We start from the raw sequence: 19,797 nt of genomic DNA, 5'->3' as shown, positions 1-19,797 counted from the left end.
AGAATCTTGAAATTTTAATTAATTATTTCAAGACAGTTCTCCCTTTTAATTTCAAAGTTTTATAATTGTAAGGCTAGGCTCTCCGAAAAACAAAATATTAAAAACACATATGTCCCCTGCAAATTCTGGTTGATCCTGTTTGATTTGACATTCTGAATCCCAAAATTAGAAGCAATCTAGTCTCCAGCACTCCAAAACTTTGCCTTATGGATTGGACTTAACCATACTGGCAATTGTTGAGCCCCAACTCCTCCCTTTTTCAGGTCCCTTTGCCTTTGCCCACCTTTGTAGCTCAAGGAATCATGTTTCTGTTTATTTGTCTTCTCTTCTCACTCTATATGCCCATCATAAGGAAACCCACCAGCATCCACAGTTTCAAATATCATTTGTAAGTGAATGACTTGACAAATCTCTATCTCCAATGCAAGCTTCTCTTCTGTGTTCTGGTCACATTTATCACTCCTGCTGAGCATACTAACTGGACACCTCAGAGCATCTTAAACCCAAACTGTCAACATTTGACCTCACTATATCTTCTATCAGTTATAAATTTTTTCCTTCCTCCTGTATATTCCCAGGTGCGATAGTTGTGCCAGTAGTCACCCTCGTGGTAACTGAAATCACAAGAGGAGAGAATCAATTTATGATTCCCTTTTACTAGGGTTTCAAAGTAGTATTTGGTTTAGCACAAATTATATCAGAAACTTTCTTGCCTTAAGTGTGGCTTCTATTATGCCATTTTATTACAAATGTACAAAAAAGGCAATTCACACGGGGTAAAATATAGGGCAGTTAACATCCTAACAATTTGTACCCAAAGAGAGATTCAGGTAGAATAGAATTCCCCCTAATTTTATTATAGCCAATGTGATATACTTTAAGATGAAGAGAAAAATAATTTTTGACTGTTATTACTCACCTATTTTAATTCTACCCTGGGTGGTTTCACCACTTCCCAAAGAAGTTGTGGCCCCTAAGTGAAACAAAGAAATACTAAATACTGAAGACTCATGTACTCAGAAAAGTTGGGTGGTATCCACTGGGTATGGTAGGGAATGTGTGTTTTTGGGTGCAAGAGTTGAAGGGAGGAGGCTATCTCATTACTGAAGTTCTTTATACTCCCCATTAGGTTATTGCTTTACCTGTGTTAGAGTGTCCAGATGCAACTGTTGTGTCAGAGACTACACTAGTGGTACCTGAAGTAGAAGAGAGAAACAGAGAATCCCAATAGTGATGTATTTAACATCCCGAGAAGAGCATGGCCAACAAGATCTCTGGGACTTGAAAGTAGAAGACTCTTCTTGGGGTTGTCCTGTCAAAAGTAGGTGCATTCTCCATTTTTAAATTCAGGGCAACAATAAAAACATTGGCTCATGTCCAGGCCTTGATGATTTGCTTCTTAAGGTTAAATATCAGAGGTCACTGGGCCTCTCCCATATTTACCTATTTCACTTCCAGGACTTGGCCTCTCAGATGTGCCAGTGGTGGCTCCTAATGACAAGAAATAAAAACAATATTTGTCTAAATGCATTTAATTGTATAAAGTGAATAAATTCATAACATCCAAAATCAAAAATTTAATAGAACTAAACTTCCAGAGTTACTTCCATCATCTCTGCTTCCCTACTTATAATTATATGGACATATAATGCCTCCATCTCACACCCAGGTAATAGCTTGAATGTCAAAAAGGGAATCCTTTCTGGACTTCTCTCTTAAGAATTACAGTATAAGGTTTATCCCAGAAGAAATGATATAATTTTCATAAATACAAGCTTCCTCCTTTTCTTTGGTTATGCTTCCTTCTCTGAAAGTTGTAGCTTCTAAGAATGAAAAGGTAAAGAGTAGTGAAATCTAATAGAAAGTCATAAAAAGGCATCATGTGTTATTGCTCTAGAACTTGCCCCAAGAAAGAAATTATAGCACCTGTTTCCCCATTGATTCACCTGTGTTGGAACTCCAAGGTGAGATGGTACTACCACGATACACTCCAGTAGTACCTGAAAACAAAATTGAATGGTATTTGAGAGATTACTACAAGCAACTATATGCCAATAAAATGGACAACCTGGAAGAAATGGACAAATTCTTAGAAATGAACAACCTTCCAAGACTGAACCAGGAAGAAATAGAAAATATAAACAGAACAATCACAAGCACTAAAATTGAAACTGTGATTAAAAATCTTCCAACAAACAAAAGGCTATAACCAGATGGCTTCACAGGGGAATTCTATCAAACATTGAGAGAAGAGCTAAAACCTATGCTTCTCAAAGTCTTCCAAAATATAGCAGATGGAGGAACACTCCCAAATTCATTCTACGAAGCCACCATCACCCGGATACCAAAACCAGACAAAGATACCACAAAAAAAGAAAACTACAGGCCAACATCACTGATGAACATAGACACAAAATTCCCCAACAAAATACTAGCAAGCAGAATCCAACAGCACATTAAAATGATCATACACCATGATCAAATGGGATTTATCCCAGGAATGCAAGGATTCTCCAATATATGCAAATCAATCAATGTGATACACCATATTAACAAATTGAAGGAGAAAAACCATATGGTCATCTTAATAGATACAGAGAAAATTTTGACAAAATTCATCACCCACATATGATAAAAACCCTCCAGAAAGTAGGCATAGAGGGAACTTACCTCAACATAATAAAGCCATATATGACAAACCCACAGCCAACATCATCCTCAATGGCGAACAACTGAAACCATTTCCACTAAGATAAGGAACAAGACAAGTTTGCCCACTCTCACCACTACTATTCAACATAGTTTTGGAGGTTTTAGCCACAGCAATTAGAGAAGAAAAGGTAGTAAAAGGAATCCAAATCAGAAAAGAAGAAGTAAAACTGTCACTGTTTGCAGATGATGTGATACTATACATACAGAATCCTAAACATGCTACCAGAAAACTACTAGAGCTAATCAATGAATTTGGTAAAGTAGCAGGATACAAAATTAATGCACAGAAATCTCTTGCATTCCTATACATTAATGATGAAAAATCTGAAAGAGAAATTAAGAAAACACTGCCATTTACCATTGCAACATAAAGAATAAAATACCTAGGAATAAGCCTACCTAAGGAGAAAAAAGACCTGTATGCAGAGAACTATAAGACACTGGTGAAAGAAATTAAAGATGATACAAACAGATGGAGAGATATACCATGTTCTTGGACTGGAAGAATCAACATTGTGAAAAAGACCATACTGCCCAAAACAATCTACAGATACAGTGTAATCCCTATCAAACTACCAATGCGATTTTTCACAGAACTAGAACAAAAAATTGCACAGTTTGTATGAAAACACAAAAGACCGTGAAGAACAAAAGCAATCTTGAGAAAGAAAAATGGAGGTGGAGGAATTAGGCTCCCTGACTTCAGAATATACTACAGTAATCAAAACAGTATGGTACTGGCACAAAAATAGACATATAGATCAATGGAACAGGACAGAAAGCCCAGAGATAAAGGAGTCAAGAATACAGAATTCAGAAATGACAGCCTCTTCAATAAGTGGTGCTGGGGAAACTGGACAACTACATGTAAAAGAATAAAATTGGAACACTGCCTAACACCATGCACAAAAATAAACTCAAAATGGATTAAAGACCTAAATGTAAGGCCAGAAACTATCAAACTCATAGAGGAAAACATAGGCAGAACACTCTATGACATAAATCACAGCAAGATCCTTTTTGACCCACCTCCTAGAGAAATGGAAATAAAAACAAAAATAAACAAATGAGACCTAATAAAACTTCAAAGTTTTTGCACAGCAAAGGAAAGCATAAACAAGACCAAAATACAACCCTCATAATGGGAGAAAATATTTGCAAATGAAGCAACTGACAAAGGATTAATCTCCAAAATATACAAGCAGCTCATGAAGTTCAATATCAAAAAAAAAAACAACCCAGTCCAAAATTGGGCAAAATAACTAAATAGATGTTTCTCCAAAGAAGATATACAGATTGCCAACAAACACATGAAATGATGCTCAAAATCACTAATCATTAGAGAAATGCAAATCAAAACTGCAATGAGGTATCACCTCACACCAGTCAAAATGGCCATCATCAAAAAATCTACAAACCATAAATGCTGGAGAGGGTATGGAGAAAAGGGAACCCTCTTGCACTGTTGGTGGGAATGTTAATTTATACAGCCACTATGGAGAACAGTATGGAGGTTCCTGAAGAAACTAAAAATAGAACTACCAAACAACCCAGCAATCCCACTACTGGGCATATACCCTGAGAAAACCATAATTCAAAAAGAGTCATGTACCACAATGTTCATTGCAGCTCTATTTACAAGAGCCAGGACATGGAAGCAACCTAAGTGTCCACTGACAGATGATGGATAAAGAAGATGTGGCACATATATACAATGGAATATTACTCAGCCATAAAAAAGAAGTGAAATTGAGTTATTTGTAGTGAAGTGGATGGACCTAGAGTCTTTCATACAGAGTGAAGTAAGTCAGAAAGAAGAAAACATTTGCCATATGCTAACACATATATATGGAATATATAAAGGTTCTGAAGAACCTTGGGGCAGGACAGGAATAAAGATGCAGATGTAGAGAACAGACTTGAGGACATGGGGAGGGGGAAGGGTAATCTGGGGTGAAGTGAGAGAGTGGCATGGACATATATACATTACCAAATGTAAAATAGCTAGCTAGTGGGAAGCAGCCGCATAGCACAGGGAGATCAGCTCAGTGCTTTGTGACCACCTAGAGGGGTGGGATAGGGAGGTTGGGAGGGAGACACAAGAGGGAGGGGATATAGGGATATATGTATACATATAGCTGATTCACTTTGTTGTACAGCAGAAACTAACACAACATTGTAAAGCAATTATACTCCAATAAAGATGTTTTTTAAAAAAATTGAATGGTATCATTATGTCAATTTTATTCCTACAATAAGAAGAGCGTATTCTAGAATAGAATGGGGAAACTACAGAATTCTTTATTACGTTAAAATGTTGTTTTCAGGGATAGCTTTTTCCAGAGTTTTTAATATTTTTTTCTAATGTAATATTTCATCCCAATAAAAATTTGGTGGGGGGAAGGTGCAATGTTGGGTGGTTGTGGGAGTCTCAATGATAACTATTCCTTTCTCTGGGATCAATGTCAGTGAAACAAATGTAGTTTCCTTTACTTATCTGTTTGAATGCCAGTGACTTCACTACTAGATCCCCCTAGAAGAATGAACAGTGAAGGGTTGATTGCCCATTGAATTTTCATCTGGGTAAAGTATTGATGTTACTGAAATTTTAATGTGCAAGAAAAGTTTAGACATGTGACAAAGAAATCTAGTGAAATAGTGTGGTAGTAGTAACAGAGGAGCATAGCTAAGTGGATGGACCTTGAAGCCAGATGGCCTGAGTTGAAATCTGCTGTTTATTTGCTGTGTGACCTTGCACACTTTAGTTAATATCTCTGAGCCATAGATTTTCTTATCTGTGAAAACAGTAGTACTTACCTCACAGTTTGGTGTGAGGGAAAAGAAATAATAATAAGTTGTAGAATAGTTCCTGGCACATAGTTAGTGTTCAAAAGAGTTAGCTATTATTGCTATTGTAAGTGAAAAGTGGAGAGGTTATGAAGCTTGTGTGCTGACATGTATATATTCCAGTTTCTGTGGTCCCACTGTCTCCAGAGGGTGTACTAGCTTCTAAGAGAGAAGAAAAGTAAAAAAAAAAAAAAGTAAGATGAAGAGGACTTAGCATTCTGAGAAAAGTTAAACATTCAGGAAAGTTAAGCATTCTAAGAAAAAACTTTCTTGATAACAGCACCATGAAAGATACTTTACTAGTAGAGATTTTCCTGTGGAGAATTCTCTCCAGTTGGTTGGCTCACCTGTGTTTGAACTGCTAGGTTCAAGTGTAGTGCCAGAAGCTACCCTTGTGGTACCTGCAACAAAAAGAGAAGTGGTGACTTTTCATCCCATGGGGGACTCTGATCATCTTTTGGGCTTTTTCAAATGCTTGTGAATTATTGTGTTCTCTTATGCATAGTTTTAATTCCCAAATCAAACAAAGATGCAAATTCCTCAGCATAGGAGACCCCTCTTCTGGAATTTAATGGTAGTAAGATAGGGGTTATTCATGCTCTGCTTTCTTGTTCTTCTGGCCCCCTTCCCACCATAGTCACCTAATGTGTTTCCAGTTTCTTCATTTATTGATACTCCAGTGGTAGCTCCTAAGAGGATGAAAATAGGAAAACTTTTGAATGTAACATAGATAGTTATTGGGATAAGCACTGCACATTTCAGCCACTTTTGTACTCAAGGAAGAATCTAATGAACAGAGGTCAATTTTCTGTGTTCATTGTAGCCTTCTGTTTACCTGAAATAGAACCCTCTGGGACTGTCTTTCCATCATTTAATTTCGTGGTGATACCTAAAATGGCAAATAGAAAAAACTTTCTAGATATTTATCGCTTCTACTTTCATTTGCAGGGATCTACATGTATGAGGCTGGACAACGGAAAGAGAGGGACTTCAAAAATCTGCCCAAATTGATTCAAAATCAAGTAACAAAAGAAAACATTGTTGATCTGAGATGAGAGTTCCTAAAAAGTTCCTCCACAAGAAACTGTCCTGCAAGAAACAAAAAGCACGGTTGACCATTGAACAAGGTGGGGGTTAGGAGTGCCGACTCTCTTCATAGTCAAAAAATCCATGCATAATTTACAGTTGGCCCTCTGTATCCACAGATACTCCATATCCATGATTCCACATCCATGGATTCAACCAACCACAGACTATGTGGTAACAATAATATTTACTATTGAAAATAACCCACATATAAATGGACCTGTGCAGTTCAAACCCACGTTGTTCAGGGTCAACTGTAATTTATCAACCAAAATTCTCACACACACATACACAATAATTCTCATCTATTTTCCATTCCACTACAGAAGTTCTAATGACTCCAGTGGAAGTTGTGGCTTCTGTAAATAAAAAAAGAAGAAATGGATAAAAGAGGATTTAGGAAGAAGGGAAAATAGGCTATGATGTTCTTATGTGAGAAGATCAGTGTGAAAGACATTTTTGCCTCCTTATTTCTAGAAAGGATGCTTTCTTTACAGCTTGTTAGCCTACCGATATTGGAACTTCCAGGTTCAACAGTGGTACCTGAGGCCATACCCTTGGTACCTGAAATGAGAAGGACATGGGATTATCATACATAATCTTCCACATCGAGGCAATCTGAGTATCAAATCAATGTATAAAAATAAATGTATATTTCCAGGGCCATATCATTCAGTGTTACATTGTGCATGGCAGCTTCCAGAAACACTGTTCACAGAGACCGTTTTGTCCAGATGGCAGACCTGTAAGCATGCCCTTTCACTGGCCTTTCTACTCCTGGATTGAATCACGTGTGTTTTTCTCGTATATCAATTACTTCATTCATTCAACAAATATTTACTGAGCTCTGTTGAATACTAGAGATTCATCACTGAATAAATGAAGACTTTTTACTCAAGAAGCCTATTTTCTAGTCGGCCTACTTAGCAAATATAACACAAAATTTTCAGCTAAAAACAGAGGAAGTTTTTCCACATCTACCTGCTTTACTTTCAGTGACTTGATTGTCTGATGTTCCAGAGAGAGTTACTAATGGTTGAAAGCAGGAAAAAGATTCTGTGTATGTTATGACCTTTAATCATTCATGGAGGCAACCAACCATTAGGCAATTTAGAATTTAAAGCTCAAGATACAAGTCAAATGGGAGGCAAAGTTTTCTAAGTTCATTTTAGTCATCCTTTTACCTGAGACAGAACCTTCTTGGACAGTGTTGACTCCTACAGTAATGCCTGTAATATCCAGTGGGTTAGTCTTCCAGGGAATTACTACTCTTACTGCCCTCTTCAGAAATCCACACCACAGTGCCAAGCGTGGGAAAAGGCTGGTCCAGAAACCAGCTGGGGGTTGTGAATCAACAGTATTTTGGGCCCTGCATATTGGCTGGAGGGCCTGCCCTTCCTGTACAATCTCTCTGATCCAGAGGCAAACTCATGATGGTTCTCAACAGCAATGCTAACATCTGGGAATCCTAGTTCTCACTAATTTCATCACAATGACTCTGAGGCTTTCTAAGGAAGTTTTAGACTCTGGAAAAAAGAAATAAGGAAAGTGGAAAATATGTTTGGGGATACATATTTCTCCCTGAGGTTAGACAAGGGATGATTGCCTTTGTATCTATTCCATTACCAGTGCTGGAACTTCCAGATGTAATAGCTGGGCTGGAGACTACACCACTGGTACCTGAAATCACAAAGGAAAAGGGATTATATGTCATTTCCTTTACGTTCAAAGAAGAGCTAAGAAGAAAATCATTATGTTTCTTTTCAGTCATTGAGGTCCTATTCTAGGATTCCTCACATATCTTTCCACAAGTACATTTCTTTCAGAAAAAAATTAAGTAAAACTATATTTTCACAATAGAAGTCCTCTTATTCTGAGTATTGGTAAATACCAGGGAGATATTTATATTTTCTCATGTTCACCTGTTTGACTCTCAGAGACCTGGCTCCCTGGTAGAGCAGTCTGAAGAGAAGACAAGACAAAGAGATTGAGTGAGAGACAGAGAGAGATTTAGAGAGAGAGAGAGAGAGAGAGTATTCTGCTGTATATGAATTCAGGGATTTGGGACAATATTAACACTCTGGAATTTGGAAGCTCAGACAAAGATTTCCATAGGGCAGAAATCACTCTGCACTCTGTATTATTTCAGCTAGAAGGAATTGACAAAAAAAAGAGAATTCTTTTTGGATTCTGGCTAATATGCTGGTGATATTTGTAATACCAATGGAGAAATCCCATCTCTTCTTTAGACTTGAAGCAGTGAAGCTCAATTCTGTATTTAATGGATTTTCAAAAAGATTTTATCTCTAATAGCAAACCTATTTTGACTCACTTGCAGTGTCCCTAAATTACACACAAACTTTCTCAAGGAAAGCCTAGAGAGTCCTAAAACTGATGGCCTCAAATCACAGGCTCTTTGTTTTCACCTGTTTGAGCTCCAGTTCTAGTCTCTTCTGTGGAAATTGTGGCCCCTGAGGGAAGAAATAGGATAATGATGAAGTCTGGGAATTTGGAATACTGGGAAGAGATATTGGAGTATTTTTTATTATAGAAGCCCTAAAAGTGAGATCATGACATCTGAGATTAAATATGGGGAATTTCCTTCTTGCTAACCTACCTGTGTTAGAAATTTCAGATGCAATGGTTGTTCCAGACAATTCTCCAGTGATACCTAAAATGCAAAAAGTAAATGTTGCAGTACAGCATTTCCTCCTCAGTTCATCTTGGAATCATCAGTGTGGCCCTAAAGCACTGGTATCCTTTTCTGAAGACTGTCTATGAAAAAAATGGAAAATAAACAATTTTACAGCATTTCATTTCTCAAGTCAGCTTTGGATGGATGTGTTGCACCTGGGGTTCCCTTTTACTATGTAGTAAGAGGAAGCAGCAGTAAAAATCACCCTTACCTGTTTTACTTCCAGAGACATATCCACCTGGTGTGCCAGGGGTGCCTAAGTGAGGGAATAAAGTATGGTTTAATCTTTGTAAGAAAGAATCTTTGATATAACTTGGAACATTTTGATAATCAGTTGCCTTCATGAACTTTTCCATTGAGGGGAGATAGAAAATAAATAATAAACATCATGCATAAGTATGGGAGAGATGATAGACAGCAGGCTATGGCAGGAAGGCAAGCTGGGTAAGGAGGATTGGAAGTACTGGGGGAAGGGGTTGGGATATATGCAATATGTATGCATACCTTTTTACAGGAAAAAAAAAATCTTTGTAAACCAGAACACTGAGGACAGCTTGATTGAGACATCTGTGGTCTTGGAATTCCCAGGAAGAATAATTACCCGGGTTCATATGGTACAGTATTGTTGAAGAAGAGGACTGTCATGGAGAGGATGTACAACTAGTTGACCCTAAAGCTAGACCCAGGCAATCAGTGACACCTCGCCCCATTCCCTGGCCTTGGAACTTACATTCTGACCACAGTTCCCATAGTGGGAGTCATTTTCAAGGATGCAGCCTGGAGAGAGCAATGTGTCATTGAAACCTTCAGGATGGTATACGTGACTGAACCCAGTTAAGGCCTCTACATAAACTTTTAAGATTCTGGCAGGCAGATGCAGAGATCTACTTGTCTTATGGCTGCCCAACACAAGCTTTGCATGTAAGTTCCCTTGCTTGTTAAACCTGCTACCCAGCAACATGGAGTGGTTTGCCTCTTTCTTCAGTCTCACCTTGCCCTTTGTGGATGGAGTCAAGTTTCAGATTTCACCCAGGAAGCTCCTGAGTTTTTGAACCAACAAATATGGCAAGTCCTTCCATCATACTCCTTACCATTCATTTGCTCATTGAAGTGATCCAAATAAAGAAATAATGAGAACCTAGGCCTTGGACTGAAAAACTCACCTCCTGGTAGTCCTCCTTGGGAGGTCTCACTGCCTCTTGTGGAACTTGTGGCTTCTGAGAGAAGAAAAGAAGAAAGGAGTAAAGATTTGGGGTGTGGACAGGACATTCTGGGCTTCCACAGTCTATATCTCCTGAAGGTCCACGTTTAGGACTCCTGACCTGTGTTGGCACTTCCAGGTCCCAGAGTTTTGCCAGAGATGCTCTCAATTGTGCCTGAAATAAAAAAAAGAAAAAAAAAAGGGCTGTGGTCAACTTGTTGCACATCATGAAATGGGCATAGGCTTTTAAAAAAAACTGTTTCTCCCATATACCAGTGAATCTATATTTCTCTGGACTTCTTAGTTTCAAGAGATTCTCCAGGTATTTCCTTCAAAACATATCATTCCCTTCTCAAATTTATGGAGAAAGTCCTCCAACACTGAGACCCCCTTTTAAGGTCTAGTTAAAGGAAGATAGATTTGAGGGCAAATCACCTGTATAACTATCAGGAATGGGCCCCGTGATGCCCTGATGAAGGCTTGTTAGAACACAAGCAAGAAAAGTTGGAGTGTCTGAACTGAATTTATTGACGTCAAATATTGAACATCTGCTAAAATTTTGCCCAATATGCTGAATATGGAAATTCAAAGAGTTTTGATATATTTCAGACAAGACTTTTTATTAGGAAGACATTAGAAAGTACAAATAGTGACTCAGCCGTGCTCACCCATGATTATTCCAACTCTTGATGTTCTACTTTCTTCTACAGAAGTTGTGGCCTCTGAGAGAGGGGAAAACGAAAGAGAGATGATTAGAAACCATGCAAGGACCATGGAAAATATGTGGTAGTTCTCCTACACAGGATAGCACTGGAGTAAACTCATCATAGCTGGATCCATGGAAGATTTCCTGCCATTTTGTCGACTCACCTGTGTTGGAACTACCAAGGGCAACAGTTGTGCCAGGAATTACCTCAGTGGTGCCTGAAACACAAAGGGTCTAAAGTCATCACAGTGACTTGTGTTTTCTCCTAAAGACCTGTCTCTAGAAGAAATGTGCTATATCAAAGGGTCCTTTCACTGCTTCCTGATGAGGTGAGAGTCATAAACCTTTTCTATGACAAATGCCATTAAAAAAGCAATCAAAATGTTCCCAAGTTGAGGCAACTTTCTCAGACAACCCATTTATTCCAAGACAGGAAAACAAGGTGGTTTTTTCCCAGGTTCACCTGTCACACTCCCAGTTGCTTGACCTCCTGGTACTGCAGTGCTATCTACTGTGGGCCAAAAACCAGAAGAATATTTGAATGCGCCAAGGAAAATACTGAATATCATTATTGATTATTTGAGCAAGAAAACCTTTATATAGATAGGCCTGTTCACATTGCTTTCTCTTCTTCCTAGGTGTGTAATATTCCTTGGTCCCCCTGATGTGTATGCCATCCCAAGGAGAAACCCCTCACACGGATTACACACCAGCCCATCTTTAGAAAGTTACATCTGTGAGGCTAGATGCTAGTATTGAAAGTTCTTCCATAACATGTTAAATCTAAGAAAATCCTAAAAGCCAATGAAAACTACTCTGCAGGAGATCACAACTCCCAACAGGCAAACCTATGGAGAATCATAATTCATGCTAAACCCCAAACTATGAGCAACCCATTTGTACCAGGTCTGAGTCCAGTTCCAGGTGTGCCACTGCCTCCTATTAATCTTGTGGCCTCTGAGGAAATAAAGTGATGAATGATGAGTTCTGAGGATTTGGAATATTAAGAAAAGAATGATGCTGATATTTTATCAGAACAGGTCTACTAACTATATTATGAGGTTAATTAGCAAGATTTCCTTCTTGTTAACCTACCTGTGTGGGAACTTCCAGATATGGTTGTCTTAGAGAATTCTCCTGAAGTACCTAAAGTGAGAAAAATAAAGGGATCAACACAGCATTAACTCCCCAGTGAATACTGAAGTAGCTATGCAGCCTTGAATCACTGGAGACCTGTCCTGCAGATCTTTGATTCTGTAGGAAATGAACCATCAATTACTCCCACAGTTTCCTTTCCTGACCCACCTATTGATCATTATTGTTATTAGAGTTCCCTTTCCATAGAGTCATTGAAAGTGAAAGGAGACCTTATGTCACCCTCACCTGTTTCACTTCCAGACCCTGGGCTCCCTAGAATGGTGACAGGGCTGCCTGAAGGAGGAAAAAGGCAGATGAAGGGTTCGTCTTTCTAAGTTTTACTCATCAATTACTTGAGCTAATTTGATATTCAGATATTTAAAATAGATCTCCTTGACTCTAATACTCTGATAAGGTTAACTTATTTAGTCCATCTTACCTGACATGGAACTCTGTGAACTACTGCTGGCTCCAGGTAAAACCATGGTGATACCTATTAAAGCAAATAGAGTGAAGCCTCAAAATAAGTATACATTTCATCATTCCACTAGTATGTATTAATCATCTCTTCTGTGCAATATTGTTTTAGGCCCTTGCATATATCAGCAAGCAGAATATTCAAAGATCCCTCCCCTAATGCAAGTTACATTCTAGCAACTGGAGACCAACAGTGAACAATAAACATAATAAATAGGTCGATGTGATAGATGTTAGTAAGTGTTATGAGAACATGGCAAACCATATAAAAGGATAGGGGACTTGGTAGGCAGGGGCTGGCTAGCAGTCACCCTCATTCATGCCATTCAACAACTAGCTCTGCAAGCCCATGCCTCTGGAAATCCAGATGGAGATATCTGAGGTCATGGAATTCTTAGGCAGACCCAGGTTTGTGACTCTGGCATATTGTGTTCCCAGAGGAAATTCAGGCCCCTTTCCTTTGCCCACTTTCACACTAATGTGTTCACTGTATTCACACAAACAGAGATTTGATGAAAGTCCCAAAGCCTCAGATTAAAAGAGCTCACCTCCTGGAAGTTCTGGTTGGGTGGTCCCACTTCTTCTCGTGGAAGTGGTGACCTCTGACAGAGAAAAGAAAGAAAGGAGTAAAGACTAGGGTGTGGGAAAGTACACACTGTGCTTTTGTCAGAATATATCACCCAAGGTGCCACTGTCCAGATACCTGTGTTGTAACTTCCAGGTTCCAGAGTTTTTCCAGAGACTCTACCTGTAGTACCTAAAACAAGAAAGGGTCAGTGGTCACTAGCTCAATTGCTGTTCACCACGTGATTTAAATAGGAATCTAAAGTCTCCATGCAATAGCAAACTATAACCCTGAGACTTTTAGTACAAGTAAGTGATCCATATATGCCCCTTGTAACATGTCTTTCTACAATTTTACTGAGAAAGTGCTCAACTATCAGGTCCCTTTTTTTGGAGGGGAGATAGGAAATTTCTCTCTACATTACCAGTTTATCTATCCTAGTTTGACTTCACAATAGTCTAGTGAAGGCACTTATAAGCTCAGGAAATAAGGAAACTGTCTTGTCTTGTTTTTCTGAATTTGCTCAATATAACATATATAAACAGTGCAGATATATTTTCATAAGATTGTTTTTGTGAAGGTATCATAAAGTTCAGGTATTAGCTTAGCAGGGCTCACCTTTGGCTATTCCAACTCTGGTTGTTTCACTTTCTCCTTCTGTGGGAGAGAAGGAGGAAAGAGTTAACTGGAGAATATTTAAGGATCACGGAAAGGATATGGCAGGAGGTCTGCAAAAGATAGTAACAGAGGAGACATCTAATTTGTGGGAGGACTGTGGAAGATTATATGTCACCTTGTTGACTCACCTGTGTTGAAATTGCCAGGGGCAACAGTTGTGCCAGGGGCTACCTCAGTGGTGCCTGAAACACAAAATGAAATGTAGTCACCATGGTGCTCATGTTTCTTCCCTAAAAGCATGCTTCTAGAAAGAACCTAGGTATATCTTCATAGTATCCAACTGGACTGCTCACTGACTCTTCTCTGTTGATGAGCTCTGTGTAGTTTTTCATTAACCATTTTATTACCAAAGCAATAATAGTGAAAATGTTCTCAACCAGAAATACACTTCCTGGCATTCTACATCGAGGAAACAGGGTGGGTTTCTCCCACCCTCTCCTGTCTTACTCCCTATGACTTGGCTTTCTGATGCTACATTGGTTTCAAAACAGAAGCCATGAGTGTGCTGAGAACTTGAGACACTGGGAAAATACTGTGCTCTTCATCACTTCCTTGTGAAAAGCATACATCTACGTGGGACAGACATGTTTCCTAGGTTCCTGTAACTCTTCTCAGTTTCTCAGGAATACAAAGTTTTCTCACTCTTCCCTTGTCAAAGCTTATGATATATGTAAATCCACAGGAGAAGTGTTTCATAACAATTACTACAATCCCAACTTCAGGATTACAGCTACGACTCTAGACTGTTATTAGCAACTTTTCAGAAAAAAAATTCAAAACTGAAAAATAATTAATTTGCCTAAAATGCAGTATTGGTAGAGTAAATATGAACTGTTCTCCAGAAATTCTCTCTAGGACATCCTGTGTCATAATTAGTGGTAATAACAAGACAGGAGCTGCTCCTTCTCACCTGTCTGGAATCCAATTCCAGCAGTACCAGTATCTTCTCTGGAAGTTGTAGCCTCTGAGGTAGAAAATAGGAGAACAGTAAATTCTGGGCATTTGGGATATGGGGAAGAGGCATTTAGTATTATTTTTTCACAGCAGCCCTACAAAAAGCTTCATGTCCTGAGTGCCTATAGCAGTGTTCTTATTATTATTTCAGCCTTACCTGTGTTGGAAATGCCTGTCTTAAAGGATCTCTCAGGTTTCTGGTAGTAGGTAATGAGTGACAACAGAGTGATGCATATTGAATGGTCCCCATTCCACAAAGGTAGAATCTAGTGGATCAGGTGGGCAAGTATCAAAATCAAACACCTTATCAGATAAGGACCAGAAAGGGATTTTATACCAGTGAACAAAATAAGAAAAAAATGTCTGTCCTCATGGAGGTTATACTCAAATGTAAATGCTAAAAGAATGCAGAGGGGGAACAATTAAGAAAAAGTGGAACATTCTAAAAAATAAATTTCTTTTGCATATCTTTTAAAACTGTTAAATTTAAAAGAGACACCAGGATGCAATAAAAGCTAAAAAATTTAATGGAAATGATAGGTGACAAATAATATGCTGAGAAATATGGAACTGCCTTTTTATTTAATAAAGAGTGTATTTCTAGAGTCATTTTTGTTTATTTGATTGACTCTGTAAGTTTGTACACAACCAGTGCAGAATTTAACAATTATATATAAGATTCAATGTCTTTGGTATGATTTAAGAAGGTATAAAAATAGAAAAAGCAAGAGCCCTATGCTACCAAAATCTAATTTGAAGTTTATGTTTTATTAATCTGATAAATTAAGACTTCTACTATCATATTTTTGATTCTAGTTACTGTAACACCATTTTTTTTCAAATCCACATTTATAATGTGACATTTTTTCATCTGTTACTTCAGGCTGCTTAAATGGCACTAAATTTAAAAATACAAATATATTTATAAATGTACATTTTTATTTAACTCGATTCATACAGATTAATTTGTATTAGGTTAAAATTTGAGAAGAATATAACAGTCCCTTAGATATTTTTCAGTGTTCAAGTAGAAAAATTAGAAATATTATTTCAAGGCACATTGTGAAAAAGCATAATTTTGTCATTTTAATATCAACTTACCTACAACAGGTTCTGGTGGAATTGCATTATTGGAGCCTAATAAAGAAAAATTAAATTCATGTTTCAATTAAATAATATATTTGAATTTTATTTTTAAAATTCACCACAATGGGGCTTCTCTGGTGGCGCAGTGGTTGAGAGTCCGCCTGCCAATGCAGGGGACACGGGTTCGTGTCCCGGTCCGGGAAGATCCCACATGCCGCGGAGCGGCTGGGCTCACGAGCCATGTGCTCCACAACAGGAGAGGCCACAACAGTGAGAGGCCCGTGTACCAAAAAAAAAAAAAAAAAAAAAAATTCACCACGATGTTTCAAATGCCATGATATATAAATTTTTTTATTAAAAAACAGAAATATATTATTTCCACAAAGACTCATCTTAGAAATTCTATTCAGGGTGAGAGATCTCTTGGGAGATAAATTGTAAAGTGCTCTTTTAAGAAATCATCTATGAGTTACAAATTATCAAACTAAAAACAAAGGCATTGCCCTTTTCCCAAATAAAATGTTTACACATATGTAATTCTTCTTTGGTTCCATTTAAAGACTAAAGTCTTGAACTTGGAAAATGCAAAAAAAAAAAAAAAAAGATAAAATACATACGGTGCCCAGGAGTCACATATTAGTAACTATGGAATTAATTTATAATTATTATGTTCAATATATAATATGAAGCATGGCAATTCATTTAGGTTAGCATAACCATAGATTAAACAGATAATATTATACATTTAGTCTGAATCAAATTATCAAATTAATTATTTTCTAGTGATTAGTTTGTAAAATAATTTTACATAAGGGGAGTTTGTAAGAGTAGTTAGAATAAACATAGGATAAATCTTTACCAGAAAAAGAAAGAATAAGCAAGCTATTCTTTAAATATTGGACAATTTATTCACTAAAACCTAGGTTCTATTAGATAACCTGCAAATTGAGAAATGAAGTTTTTCCCACTATATTCGATATGAGTATATTGGGTTGGCCAAAAAGTTCATTCGGGTTTTTCCATATACGATGCTACAGAAAAACCCGAATGAACTTTTTGGCCGACCCAGTGTTACTAGTCTAGAAACTTGATAATATATTATAGGCTTGAATAAATAGTCCATTTATTGTTAAGAAAAAATTGTCTTATAAGTATTTGTGAATTTTATGTCATGTTGTAATAACTGTAAAAAGAAATAAAGAGATAAAATTTTGATTTGCAAAACAATAGTATTATAGTTTTCATAAATGCCTCAAATCTTGTGATTTCAGAATGGCAAAATGCCAAAGTTTCTCAACATATTAAAAATGTTATACTTCTTTTTATTATCTGCTGCTGTAGCTTTTATAGTTAGAAACGGGGAAAATTTAATCTATGTAAATATTAAATGCAAGCTTTCATTAATGGGTCACTAAGGATCATTGTATATTTCCTTAGTGAAGGATGCCCTTGTGGTAAAGAGCACACTGTGGAGTCAGTAAACAATGGATAAAAATATTGTCTCCACATGTAAATTGATACAGCCACTATGGGGAACAGTATGGAGGTTCCTTAAAAAACTAAAAATTGGGCTTCCCTCGTGGTGCAGTGGTTGGGAGTCCACCTGCCGATGCAGGGGACACGGGTTCGTACCCCGGTCTGGGAGGGTCCCGCATGCTGCAGAGCAGCTGCGCCTGTGGGCCATGGCTGCTGAGCCTGCGTGTCTGGAGCCTGGGCTCCACGACGGGAGAGGCCACAGCAGTGAGAGGCCCACGTACAGCAAAAAAAAAAAAAAAAAACTAAAAATAGAACTACCATATGACCCAGCAATCCCACTACTGGGCATATACCCTGAGAGAACCATAATTCAAAAAGAGTCATGTACCACAATGTTCATTGCAGCTCTATTTACAAGAGCCAGGACATGGAAGCAACCTAAGTGTCCATCGACAGATGAATGGATAAAGAAGATGCGGCATATATATACAATGGAATATTACTCAGCCATAAAAAGAAACAAAATTGAGTTATTTGTAGTGAGGTGGATAGACATAGAGTCTGTCATACAGAATGAAGTAAGTCAGAAAGAGAAAAACAAACACCATATGTTAACACATGTATATGGAATCTAAAAAAAAAAAAAAAAGGTTCTGAAGAACCTAGGGGCAGGACAGAATAAAGACACAGAAGTAGAGAATGGACTTGAGGACACAGGGAGGGGGAAGGGTAAGCTGGGACGAAGTGAGAGAGTAACATTGACATATATACACTACCAAATGTAAAATAGCTAGCTAGTGGGAAGCAGCCACATAGCACAGGGAGATCAGCTCGGTGCTTTGTGACCACCTAGAGGAGTGGGATAAGGAGGGTGGGAGGGAGATGCAAGAGGAAGGAGATATGAGGATATATGTATATGTATAGCTGGTTCACTTTGTTATAAAGCAGAAGCTAACACACCCATTGTAAAGCAATTATACTCCAATAAAGATGTTAAAAAATATATATTGTCTCCACTATTTGTTTTGCTGTAGAACCTGGACCAAGTTATGTAATATCTTTTCTAAGTTCTTCATGAGTAAAATGAGATAACAATATTTATTTAAATAGTTAAATAACATAATAGATTTTAGGGCATTGTATTATTTAACTGGAATTATTATTAATTATTTTGCCATGTTTAATTAGCCAGTGAGCATGAAAACAAGTCAAAAAATACATCTCACATCTCCTGCTTACTTACCAGTAGTAGTGGATCTTTCTGGTGCAATTGTTGAGCCAGGGGTGGCTCCTAAGGAATGTGAGATTAAAAGAAGAAAGTCATGAGCAATGTTCTTATTTTATTGGGACACTACCTGGACATTTAACAATTTAACTACTTTGAGTCCAGATGTTGCAGTTGCAGTACTGGTCTGAAAACACCTAACAAAATATCCAAGGTCCTCAATACCAGATAATTTGGAGCAGATTTTCTGATTTCTAAACTTATAATACACTAATATCCAATAATGGATATTTATGAGATTTATCAAAAAAACTTATGTTGGGTTGTAACTGGGGCCAATAGCTTCCCTTCCCACTCGCCTGATTTTCTGCGTGTAGTTGATCTGGTCATGCTTTCACCCACTTCAGTAGTTTCTCCATATGGTTCTTTAGTTATGTCTGGTTAAAAGGATAACTGACTATTATCTTCACATGGTTCATTTTGTAAAAATTATAAACTTACTGCCATTTAAGTAAATTTCAAATTTAGATGTTAATAATAAACCTAGAACACCTCTTAATCATTTCTCAAAAAATGTGGTCCTTGCTTAAATTAACTTAAATCATTATTGTAATTTGGGCCTAAGGCATGCTCATATTGGACCACCAAAAGAGCACCCTGGTGAGTCTTGCCTGCTTGGTTCCCAGCAGAAGTGGTTCCAAAGCTTGATGCTCCAACTGGGCCTCCACTACCAGCACCTCTGGTAGCTCCTACTGATCTACTGATTCCACCTGGTCACAAAAGAAGTAATAGGGATGAAAACATAACCTTCTTAAGGGGTCTGAGGAATCAATTTAAAACAATAATATTCTACAAAGTTCCCATCTTTGAGTTCTAAATAGTATAATTCTGATAAAGTAATATAGTTCAAAATTAGATCTCTATTAAATTAAAATTATTTATATTATTGTCT

General features: G+C 37.6%; 1 protein-coding gene across 1 annotated transcript in view; it reads right to left on the bottom strand.

Moving 5' to 3' along the window:
• Window positions 1-19,797, bottom strand: part of MUC19 (mucin 19, oligomeric) — a 90,534-nt gene that overhangs the window by 14,537 nt on the left and 56,200 nt on the right. The window contains exons 33-55 of the mRNA XM_049694431.1: window positions 19,517-19,615; window positions 18,864-18,911; window positions 16,160-16,195; window positions 15,015-15,068; window positions 14,233-14,286; window positions 13,565-13,618; window positions 13,410-13,463; window positions 12,824-12,877; window positions 12,343-12,393; window positions 11,412-11,465; window positions 10,663-10,716; window positions 10,504-10,557; window positions 9,263-9,316; window positions 8,272-8,325; window positions 7,156-7,209; window positions 6,395-6,448; window positions 5,907-5,960; window positions 5,213-5,245; window positions 1,947-2,003; window positions 1,444-1,491; window positions 1,143-1,196; window positions 920-973; window positions 555-614 (exon numbers count right to left, since the gene is read on the bottom strand). Of these exons, the coding sequence (XP_049550388.1) occupies window positions 555-614; window positions 920-973; window positions 1,143-1,196; window positions 1,444-1,491; window positions 1,947-2,003; window positions 5,213-5,245; window positions 5,907-5,960; window positions 6,395-6,448; window positions 7,156-7,209; window positions 8,272-8,325; window positions 9,263-9,316; window positions 10,504-10,557; window positions 10,663-10,716; window positions 11,412-11,465; window positions 12,343-12,393; window positions 12,824-12,877; window positions 13,410-13,463; window positions 13,565-13,618; window positions 14,233-14,286; window positions 15,015-15,068; window positions 16,160-16,195; window positions 18,864-18,911; window positions 19,517-19,615 (1,242 nt within the window). The remainder of the gene's footprint in view (window positions 1-554; window positions 615-919; window positions 974-1,142; window positions 1,197-1,443; window positions 1,492-1,946; window positions 2,004-5,212; window positions 5,246-5,906; window positions 5,961-6,394; window positions 6,449-7,155; window positions 7,210-8,271; window positions 8,326-9,262; window positions 9,317-10,503; window positions 10,558-10,662; window positions 10,717-11,411; window positions 11,466-12,342; window positions 12,394-12,823; window positions 12,878-13,409; window positions 13,464-13,564; window positions 13,619-14,232; window positions 14,287-15,014; window positions 15,069-16,159; window positions 16,196-18,863; window positions 18,912-19,516; window positions 19,616-19,797) is intronic.

This window comes from Orcinus orca, chromosome 11, assembly GCF_937001465.1.
Source record: "Orcinus orca chromosome 11, mOrcOrc1.1, whole genome shotgun sequence".
In the NCBI taxonomy this organism is placed as follows: domain Eukaryota; kingdom Metazoa; phylum Chordata; class Mammalia; order Artiodactyla; family Delphinidae; genus Orcinus; species Orcinus orca.
Note: the sequence above shows the minus strand (reverse complement) of the source record. Positions and strands in the feature narration are given on the sequence as shown.